General features: G+C 40.9%; 1 protein-coding gene across 4 annotated transcripts in view; it reads right to left on the reverse strand.

Moving 5' to 3' along the window:
• Pdss2 (decaprenyl diphosphate synthase subunit 2) overlaps positions 1-4,746 on the reverse strand; it is a 218,033-nt gene extending 213,287 nt beyond the window's left edge. For 2 of the 4 annotated variants that reach the window (XM_040758279.1, XM_040758280.1), the window contains exon 1: positions 4,154-4,746. In XM_040758279.1, the coding sequence (XP_040614213.1) occupies positions 4,154-4,452 (299 nt within the window). In that variant the 5' untranslated portion in view covers positions 4,453-4,746. The remainder of the gene's footprint in view (positions 1-4,153) is intronic. The other 2 variants (XM_040758277.1, XM_040758278.1) reach the window with 2 other exon arrangements.
• Between the last annotated feature and the right edge of the window lie 6,482 nt (positions 4,747-11,228).

Here is an 11,228-nt window from a genome sequence, read left to right on the forward strand (position 1 = left end):
AAAAGCAAAAAGGCAAGTATTTAAACAAATGTTTAATCCTAAAAGCTCAGTCAGTCCAGAATCCAAGAAAATAAAGCCACATCAAGAGGCATCTTTGTCATCTTTTAAATAACCAAGCGCTGTCCATTAGATCTCAGAAGCATTCAAGCTATCGCTAGTTGACAGCTGCTCTAGTTTGCTTTTTCTTTTCACTGTGATAAACACCATGACCAGAACCAACTTGGGAATAATACAGTTAATTCCCTTTCATGCTTCCAGGTAACAGTTAACCACTGACGGATTTTTAGCAGGAACTGAAGCAGAGCCCATGGAGGAATGCTGCTTACTGTCTTGCTTATAAGCCAACTCTCTGCTACCTAGCTGGCTGGCTTGCTTGCTTCCTTCCTCCTTTTTCTTCTAGTTTGTTCTTTGAGTCAGTCTCACTATGTAGCCATATTCAAACTGACACAACCCCGAAACAAATATCTTTCAGAATGTAACTCTTTTTTGACTTTAGGAAGGTGCTTTAACTCTATACTCCAGCAAGAAGCAAGCAGACCTGTAATCAAACATTAATATTTCTGCAACAGAATGAGTATCCACACTCACGGGGATGAATAAAAGCTATAAAGTACCATATCCACTAAGGTCAGGCTATGAGTCTGAAAAGTATGTTCTGTTTTCTGAGCTTTTAAGATTATGAAATTGTGAGAAAAGAACCATACTCATTGCACCACTGCATTCATTTTTTTTTTTCACTGAGAAGGACTTTCTTATAAGCCAAATCCAGGTCCAACAGTAGTTTTCAGACAGTTCAGAGCTGGCAATACCACTGGAAATCACCTTGGAAAACCCCTTACTTCACTGTTTAGTAACTGAAAGCCACAAAGATGAAATGAGCTGCCTGGGGTCACGTGCTGTGTACCTACAGAGCTGAAATTAGAGACACAAGTCTACAGTCTCCCTTTGTCTTCTACTCCCTCCTAGTCCCTTCCCATCCCCACTATGCCTTGATTTGAAGTGATGTATCTCAGTTGTTTGTTTTTTTAAAATACTGAAATAACTACAGAAAACAAGTTGTGAAAATAGGAGAGGTCTCTGTACCTTGGACCTAACTTCACTCAATAGTGACAAAATTTAATTTGTAGCATAATACTGAAATCCTACCCCAAATCAACTTTATTGTTTTTATTTTCAGCAGCTTCACAATCTTGGTTCCGTTTGTGCAGCTTCATCTCTTGTCTAGACTCATAACCACCACCACAAGACTCCAAGCTGGTCATCAGTATGATACAGCTCTTCACAGTTTTCATTCCTCCCTGATCCTCACAATGCCATCTAACTAGAAGTCTCTCATCGGTTCTCCATCTCTACGGTTTTGGCATTTTTCAAAATGATCTAAATGTTGTCTGTCTTAGTTTGGCTTCTTTGCTGTGATAAAACACTGACAAAAGGCAACTTACTATGTAAATGATTTCTTTGGCTTATATATCCAAGTCATGGTCCACTGAAGGAAGTCATGGCAGAAGCCTGAAGCAGAGACCATGAAAGGCTACTGTTCATTGGTGGGTTCCCAATGGCTTGCTCAACCTTCTTTCTTACACAACCTAGAACTACCTGCCCAGGGTGAAGTACCACCCCAGTGGGCTGGGCCCTCCCACATCTATCATTAATCAAAAAAATATGTCAAAGTCCTGCCTACAAGCCAGCCTTTATAGGACAACTCCAGCTTGTGTCAAATTGACAATAATAACAATAATATAAAAACACATTGTATAAATGGAATTATACATAATATAAACTTGTGGAACTGAGTTCTTAAAAAACTGGTGTTAGGAAGCTGGGTGGGGTGGCTTTAATCCCAACACTCAAGAAGCAGAGGCAAGTGGATGGATCACTTATAGTTCTGGGCCAGCCAGGGTTCCAGTGTGAGACCCTGTCTTCAAAAACATCAAATACACATTGATGAAATGTACTACCTGACCTCACTGGAGTGTGAATAGTTCAGTAGTGCTAGCATAACTGCTCCTCATCTTCTACCCTTCCTCTGAGATTGACCACTTGGAATCCTTGTGTAAGTAGATCACACATTTTGTTTTTATGAGTTGTTAATTTCACGAAGCATATATTTTCAATGTTCATCTCTATTGTAACATATGCCAGTTTTTTAAGGTTGATTAATATTCCATTTTATGTATACAAATTCATTGATTCATTCACAACTATGAATACATGAGCTATTTCTACCTTCTGGCTATTTAAATAATGCTATAAACATAAATATATAAATACTAGAAACTTTTTAACTTCTTCTGGAAATATATTTAGAAGTAACTCCCAGTTTTAAAGAATAAAATTTAACTTTCTCACTTCAAATAATTCCTTTGGGATTCATCCAAGTTGTATGCACTGATATCAATATTCCTTTTTTCTTGTCAAGTAGTGTTTGTGTTTGGGAGAGCACATATATGTTCAAATAGATATGTATACATGTGGAAGCAAGAGGTGGACACTGGGTATCTCCCCTGATCTTGCCCCTCCTCTTATATTTTGAGACACAGTCTCTCATTGAACACAATTAGTGTCTTGCTAAGATCATTAATTATATAGGCTGGCAGGTCAATGGACTCAAAGGGTCAGCCTGTTTCCATACTGTATCCCAACACTTGGATTAAAGAATCCACTTGTACAACTCTTGGTGCCCAGCTTTTTTATGGGCACTTGGAATCTAAACTCAGATGCCCATGCTTGTACTGCAGGTAATTTAGTGACTGAGACATCTATTCAGCTCCACCAAATTATGGTTATGTATATTGATAAATTATTCATCAATGAATGACATTTGTGTTGTTCACATAGGGAATGTTCCAAATACCCATGTTGATAGTAACTTCTTAATTATCAACATTTTGCTGACAAGACTTTGGCAAAATTATAGCCAACTTTCAACATTATAAACATCCTTGTATAAGTTCTGATATAAACACGTTTATTTCTTTGGGATAAATGTTTAAGAGTTGGATCACTGAGATATATATTTAATCTTATAAGAAACTGCCATTTTCCAGATTGGCCATACCAATTTACATTCCTATAAGCAATGCATGCAAAATCTGTTTTTTTCTGTTTCTTCAGCAGGATGTTGTATTGTCAGTGCTAATTTCATTCCTTCTGATAAGCATGTAACAGCATCTCCCAGTGAGATAAATCTGCATTTCTCTTACGATTGAACAATCATAAGCTTACCTGCCATCTTTGTGTTCAACTGTATCATTTCCTTTTCCACTACTGAGTTAGTGACAAGGGCTCTTGTTTAGCCCAGAATTTACTGGCTTAGCTAGACTAACGGGCCAGCCAGCCATAGGAGTCCTCCAGTCTCCACATCCTCAGTGCTGAGATGACAGCCCTCCAGCCTCTTTACATGGTTGCTGGGAATCAAATTCAGGTCGCTGTGCTGGCACAAGCTGCACTGTATTGGCAAAGACATCTCCCCACGCAGCAACTTTTCTTCACATTTGAAAGAAATTACAAATCACAAGGTGTAAGTTGTTTTTTAAATTATAAAGTTTTCTTTTTAATAAACCCTAACAGCAGGTTAAATGCTGGTCCAACATTAAGTAGTACAAGCCACAAGACGATAATGACTTCTACCTGGATAGTCCTATACCTGGAGATTTGTTCACAGCTGTCTATTTTGTCTGTCTGTCTCTCCCGTCTTAATCTTTCTGTAGGGGAACACTTTAATAGTGGGGAAATGAAAATTAGTCTATCGCACTTTTAAAATACGACTTCTTGAATGTGACTAAATAAATATACGTCTCTGGTTGATATCTCCACAAGTCACTGCTCCATCTGCACCTCTGATCGTTAAGCGAAAGTGTGAAAAAACATCCAAGTTTTTCTCTTAGGTCAAACCATTTATCCACTGAGCTGAGCCAAACAGAATAATGGTAAAGAGACACCAAAGAATGTATAAAAAGGTTAAAGAGAGAAGGGATAAAAGAACCGGCCAGGCCCAGAGCTCGCATGAGTGTTCTGACCAGGGGAAAAAGAAGAAAAGACGCGTGGGGACGGGTGACAAAAGAACCAGCCAGGCCCTGAGCTGGCGTGAGTGTCCTGACAACAATACAACAGTAAGGACGAGTGGGCACGGGCGGGTCGGTGGGTCGCTCACCTGGCAGTGGAGAGCAGCGGGTGCTGAGTCCCCACCAGCTTCCGCACCTGCATAGCGATGTTGCTGAGCTCGTCACTCAGCAGGCAGCGGAGGCTCATGAAGGAAGCGGGATAACCCACGATCTTTTCGGCCTCGGACACCACCTGGTTCCAGTGGGCTGGAGTCCTGGAGGACCGACCACGCCAGGAGCCCACGGAGGAGATGCTGTCGAGGGATCTGGCGCACCACCACTGGCGATGTGGGGGACCAGAGGCCCCGAGGTACCCGGACAAGCGCAAGAGCAGCTGCCGAAGGCTCATAGTTTGAGTCCGAGAGGGTCAGGGACCTGGGGAAGGTGTCCAGGGATGATGGCACAGGCAACAAGCAAGGGCTGAAGAGGAACTTTCAGAATCTAAAAGTTAACGGCGACTCCAGACCCTCGGAGAAATGTGGCTTTCTGGAGCCGTAACCGGGAACAAAGTTTGCTGCTTCTGCAACCCAAAAGCTGGCGGGACCGCAGCCGCAGCTCAGAAGCTACACTGGCCACCTGTGGCAATACCACAGCCACAGCCTACATGGGGGACGCCATGTTGGAGGCATGGAATGCGGCCTGCCGTAAAGATAGGGGCGGGCTGATGAGCGGCAAAGCGTGCGCCTTACTTTACGGCACAGGTGAGACCGCCCTCAAGGGGCGGGGCTTTGGCGGAGACCGGAAGGTGATGGGAAGGTTGGTTGCCTCTGTCCTTGCGCTTCGGTGTCCTCCCTGCGGGGCTGGGTTAGGCAGCCCGGCTTCCTCTCTGGCCCTGGGTCTCGGAGGATTCGGGGTCCCAGAGCGTTCCCCCCGGGCCAGCGCAGAGCAAAGCTTATGTAAATAAATATCTGTGCCGTGAGTCGGCGCCTGCAGTGAGGTCGTGGGGCCGTGGCGCAGGCTCGCGGGGAAGCCCGCCCCTCCTGCTGGGCGATGTCTGCGCTGTAGACCCCCGCAGAGCTGGGACGCTCTCTGGCCAACGTGTCAGGGTTTCTCCTGTTAAAAAACACAGGCAGCCACAGCTTTGCCTTCTGCACAAGGAGGCTGTGAGAATGGAGTGAGACGTGGCTTGCTCCCCTCTCCAGGATTGAAAATTCTCTGGCCTGACTGCATTTCATTATTTTGGCTCACCTAATCTTTTGTTGCATTTTAAAGATATTAGTATCCCCTGCATTTTGAGAAAACTGAGTGATGCACAACCAGGTTGCAAATTACTAGGGTCACTTTAAGCAAGAGTGTGAATCCAGGCCTCATGCCACGAATGCTAGTCTAGTGCTCTCCTTCCGAGCCACATTACCAGATCCATTTACTTATTTGAATTTATAATCCTAACCACAACATTAAGTAATATGCTACCAAAAATATATTTTCTTCTCATTGCTAAAGGGTTGTTATCAGTGTGGTGACGATTTCACTACTGGAAGGAACTTCTTGGTATAGGCCTCTGATCTGAGACTTACTATGTAGCAGAGACTGATCTGTAATTACTGATCCTCGTGTACCTCGAATTCTGGAATTACAGATGAGGGCCACTCTGCCCCTCTAGTGCTACCCATTCAAGTATGCATAGCATCTTTCCCTTCTAATTACTCAAAACAAGTGTTGAGGTCAAAAAGCCTCAGGTTCATCCCGTTGCCAAAAAAAAAAAAAAAAAAAAGTAAATGTAAGAAGCTAAGTAAAATGCCAGGCAGTGGTGGTCCATGCTCTTGATCCCAGCACTCCAGGCACAGGCAGGCGAATCTCAGTGAGTTAAAGGCCAGCTGGCCTACAGAGCAAGTTCCAGGACAGTCTCCAAAACTACAAAACCCTGTCTCAAAAATCCAAAAAAAGTAAAAATAATAAAGGACTTGTTGCCTACATTTTGCAATCAGGAATAGTTTTTAAAACTCACTTAAGCTTTCAAAATTTGTAGTTGATATTTTTAAGTTCACATAATGTAAATGAATTAGACTTTGAAACTACATATAAAATTAAGATTTAAAAGACAAAGAGAAATTGTTCACACTGTAAAACAAAATGCTTTTATCTATAGAAGGTTTAGCTGCAGATCTCTTTGAGTGTCAAATCTGCGATTTTGAGTTTCTATGTTAGGGCCAGCACTCAGGAAGCAGAGGCAGAGGCATCTGTGAGTTCAAGGGCAGCCCAGTCTACATAACCAGTTCCACTCTGGTCAGGCTGGGCTCCACAGTGAGACTCAGTGTCAAAAAATAAAAGCTCTGCCTTATTTACAAAAAAAAAAAAAATCAGTGTAGGTAAAACTTAGAGTACATTTTTTGAAGGTGAATCACATTTAAAAACAGTCTCCCTACAAGGGAGGTAAACTGAATTTTAAAGATAGTTTTTATGTAAGAGATACATTTCTAGCAATAAATCCCAAGTCTGTTACTGTGTAGAAATAAATGTGAAAAGTCAAGTATTTTGTCATCCTTAAAAGTTCCAAGGCCTGAGCTTCTGGGTTATCCAAGGAGAAAGAAGTCATGAAAATCCAGAGAGAAAAAGAGTGAATGTGATATATTGTGCACCTGAGGCTGTTTCTTTGCCATCATAGTACCTTAAGAGTAACTTTTCCTGCATTTGCCTTAATAACAATTCACAGCATGTACTTTAATTTCTCCACAGAAGCCAACTACATTATTCTCTGGTCATACTCTATTAACCAGGTTTTTGATTATTCATGGGACTTCTGGTCCCATTTACTTTAAATAACCTGCACTTTCCTTTATACTTACATTTAAAAGGTTGCATTATATCTAATGATAATCAGTTTTAGAAGGTTAAAATTATATTTGTTCTTTAATCCTCAGATAAATACATATTTCCTTAAATCTTTATAGCTAAAGAAATTTCTGAATTGCTAGTGACTTTTTTAGGAATATGGAGGGTGTATGTCTGAGATTCTACCTATCCTTTGTTACGGATAATAGTTATTTTAAAGTGTGTGTGTGTGTGTTTTCACAAAAGAGAGATACAGAAGAGTTTCTCAACCTCAGCATTACTGACATTTTGAAATAGGATTCTTGGTTGAGGGGGAAAGAAGCCTCTCCTAATTCTTGTAAGATATTTAGCAGCAACCCTGACCTGTGCCCACTAAATGCCCAGAAGTACCTTTTCCAAATTGTGACAAACAGGTATATTGTCTCTAAACACTGGAGAGTATCCATCCTTGGGAGGGCAACCTAGCCCACTGGAATATGAGAGACACTGAAAGCAAAACCTATCTCCAACCATGACATGTATTCCCACAGAGCATCAAGGGAAATCCCTGTCAGGAATCCTGCAAGATTGTAGTCAGCCATACACAGACTCTCCAACTTGGTCATTGAATTTTTCCCAAGATAGCAAACTACAAAAGATGGCCATGTTTCTTCTCAGAATCCTTCCTCAGTAAGTGGACTTACTTAGCCAACTCTCTGCATTTAGCCAACCTTAGAAAAAAGCAAGGCCATGTTTTGGGGCCTTGTCTTTGAAGTCACAAGCTAATCTTCAGAAATACAATTGTCAAGGTTGGTGATGCGGTGGGCATTAGCATTCTCATGATTTTGTGACTGAAAACAGAGACATCGCAACTACCGTCTATTACCTTCTTTGCAGTTGGTTGCCTCTTGTTTATCCTGAGAGAGTTCTCACATGAACTAAAGAAAGCATTGTCATACACTTTGGAGCCTGATGATAAAGGGATCCATGTAATCAATAGCAAAACCAAAAAAAAAAAAACCTACCAAAACCAAATTAAAATAACAAAGAGTAAGGAGGTGCTCTGGAAGAATAGTAAATTGCATTCTAGAACAACAGCCACAACAAAAATGTTTGCAATGAATCTTAAATAGCCTGTGGTCCCAGAAATTAAGAAAGCTGTTTAAATCTAAAAGACTAGTGGGACAGGACAAAGATACAAAGACATCAACGTAAAGGGGTTGAGATGGAGAAAATGTGAACATCAAAAAAAAGTAAGAACTTTAATGGGTTGAAATTAATTGATTACATATGAGCTTATAACTAGATATAACTTGGGCAATCTGAATATTGTCAATTGAATGAAAGAACTGAGTGTTTATTCTGCTTTTCCTGTATGAATTCTACTTAGTGGTCTTTTATCCTGGCCTACCCCCTTGAAAACTGAGCCTGACACAAGGGCGTACTTTTTAGGCAGTTGATTTTGGACAGTGGTCTCAGGAAATAGCAGTGGATAACTAGGGAAAGGAAAGTCAATATGAGAGTGTTCTTGAATTAGTCATCACTGTGGGCAATGAGGCCTTGAGCCAGCAAGAATATACTTAGTAACTGCCAGCTGATGTAAGAAGAGAGCATTATTTACCATCTTGAACCTTCAGTTGGTCCAAGTTTCCCTCTTGGGGCTCTCCTTCACACTCCAGGTGTTATATGTGTGTTAGGTAGATGTGTCCCCCACCTCATGGAATCAGAGGAGGTTGTGGTGGAGAGGCAGAAAACAAGATGTAACATGTCCAAAACATATGTAAATGTCCACAATGAGGAGAGATGCTATGGAGTAATGTTGATAAGAAACAGATCGTCACAGAAATGGCCATAGCAAAGGTGGATTAGGAGGATGTAAAACAGGAAACAGGCCCTGACTAGTGGGATAACCAATATGCCTAGATCAATGAGAAAAGGTTCTTAACGGTAAAAATAATTCCACTGAATAAAAAAGAAGGGGTAGAATTAGGAACCGCCATTTTGTAATTCTTTGTAGATTGGTTGATTCAAGCATCAATTGCTCATTAGTGGGAGGCTGGTAGAACACTTTGCCAGGGAGACCTTGGGCTGAAACCCTCTGTAATGAGTACTCTGTCTTGGTGCAATGTGGGAAGGTCCATGCTCAAATGCCTTCTGATGAGGGGCATCGTGAAGCACACCTCACCTAAGCAGTGTTTTATCTAAAATCATTAAATCTAGATACCATCAACTCTCTAGCTTCCCATCTTTAACGATTGTAGAGGGAAGTAAAACAATTAAAATGCCATCACAAGGAAGCCAACCAACAAATCCAGGCCACGGAATAACTATAAGCAAGCTGCATGAGTTTCACCAAGATGCGGAGAAAAGATGAAAGGGGTAAAAGGATACCTCTAGATGGGTTTTTTAAGAGAACTAACTAACCCTGTGCAACATGCAGACTTGTTTGAACCTCACTCTAACAAGCTGATTATAAAAACTCAAAGAAATGTCAATATGCTTTTGATATAGTAGTAGTACAAAGGGGTTATTAATCGGTGTAGGTCTGTCAGAAAAATGTCAACCATTTTAAAATGATGCACACTAAAGCATATAAGAATAAAATAACAGTATCAGGGATTTTCCTTAGGGCACAAAAGAAGCCAGGATCTACAGGCCTAGGGCTATGACCCTAGCTTCTTACAAGGAAGAACAGGAGGATCATAAGATCAAGGCCTCCGCGGGCTTCAGAGTAAAATCAGAACTGTTCTGAGCAACTTTGTGAAATTCTTACTTATACATAAATAAATAAATGGAACAAGAACTCTAAAATCCAGGACATTTTTGATTTTGGTTTCTAGGCAAATGGTGTTCATTTTACCATCCTATTATTGTATGTGCAGATATTTTTGTGAGAAAGATAATTGTTTTTGAGACAGGTGTCACTAGATAGCCCAGGCTGGTGTCACACTTGTGAGACTCCTACCTCAGCCTTCCAAATGATAGAATTACAGGTATGTGCCCCATGTCCATCAGGATTTTAAAAATTGGAAGAAGCAAATGAGTGTCTTCATCTCTACAATAGAAGGAAGTCAAATAACTTCACCAAAAGTAAAGAATTGGCAAGTAGAAGAGTCAGAACTAAAGTTAGCTCACCTCTCTCCTGTGCTGTGTTATTTTCAATGTGTATGATACCTTATATATTTATACATTTATTTTCCAATTTTAGGTACCCCTGATCTTTTTTTGACATAGTTTGATCACTGGTCTGTTCATAATGTCAATGGTCGCTGCCTCCTGGAAGTCACATACGTTGTTCTTACAAATTGGCCAAGGGCCAGTCTTTGTGATCAGTAACATCCACATAGCACTTCACTTCCAGTGTTAGCTTTTTAAGCCAGGTGGTGGCCCATGCCTTTACTCCCAGAACCTGGGAAGCAGACACAGGAAGAACTCTGTGAGGCCAGCCTGGTCTACATACTGAGTTTCAGGGCAGCCAGGGTTATGCAGAGCAGCGCTGACTTAAACAATAGGACATCCAAACTTCTACATATTCTCTCTCTCTCTCTCTCTCTCTCTCTCTCTCTCTCTCTCTCTCTCTCTCTCTCTCTCTCTCTCTCTCTCTCTCTGTCTCTGTGTGTGTGTGTGTGTGTGTGTGTGTGTGTGTGTGTGTGTGTGTGTGTCTTCCCCTCCCCTGTCTCCCTCTCCACATCCCCCACAGTTTGTTTAGGGAAACCACATCACAAATGTAGTGAAGACTAGCCCCATGCAACGACAACATAAATGAGCCCTCTTGGAAGCAGATCTTCCAGCTCCATCAGGGCCTAAAGCCCTGAGAAGTTACCCAAACCAAACTCAGCCAAGAAAGATGCACCCAGAGTCCTGGTCTTCCTAATTATGTAAAAAATATCAAAGGTCTATCGTTTTAAGTTACTAAATAATGAAAAAAATTGTTATATTGCAATAAGTAACACAATTATCTATTAAACTTCATATAATTTAATAAAGTGAACTTGCTACTAACACAAGATAGAATATTGACAATAACTTAATGCTCTCTGTGGAGACATTGTCAGTTCTACTCCTTTTGCCACCCTACTCTGAAGTTGTCTTATCTTTTATTTATCATTCCTTAAAAATACTATTTAATAATATATGTATTCCTAAAAATATAACATTTGCCTTGCTGTTTTAACTTAAAATGGAAGTTACACACTAGTGGCAATTTTTCATCTTTTAATTTACTCAACATTATTTTGCTGAGATTCACCTGTAGCAATGTACATAGTGGCATTTCCTTTGTTGCCACTGTTGAATAGCATCCAGTGTATGACAACACTGCATTTTCTCCATTCACTTGTTGGAGAATATTTTAATTACTTCCATATACAATCC

The sequence above is a fragment of the Mesocricetus auratus genome, unplaced genomic scaffold (genome assembly GCF_017639785.1).
Source record: "Mesocricetus auratus isolate SY011 unplaced genomic scaffold, BCM_Maur_2.0 Super-Scaffold_100018, whole genome shotgun sequence".
Lineage (NCBI taxonomy): Eukaryota > Metazoa > Chordata > Mammalia > Rodentia > Cricetidae > Mesocricetus > Mesocricetus auratus.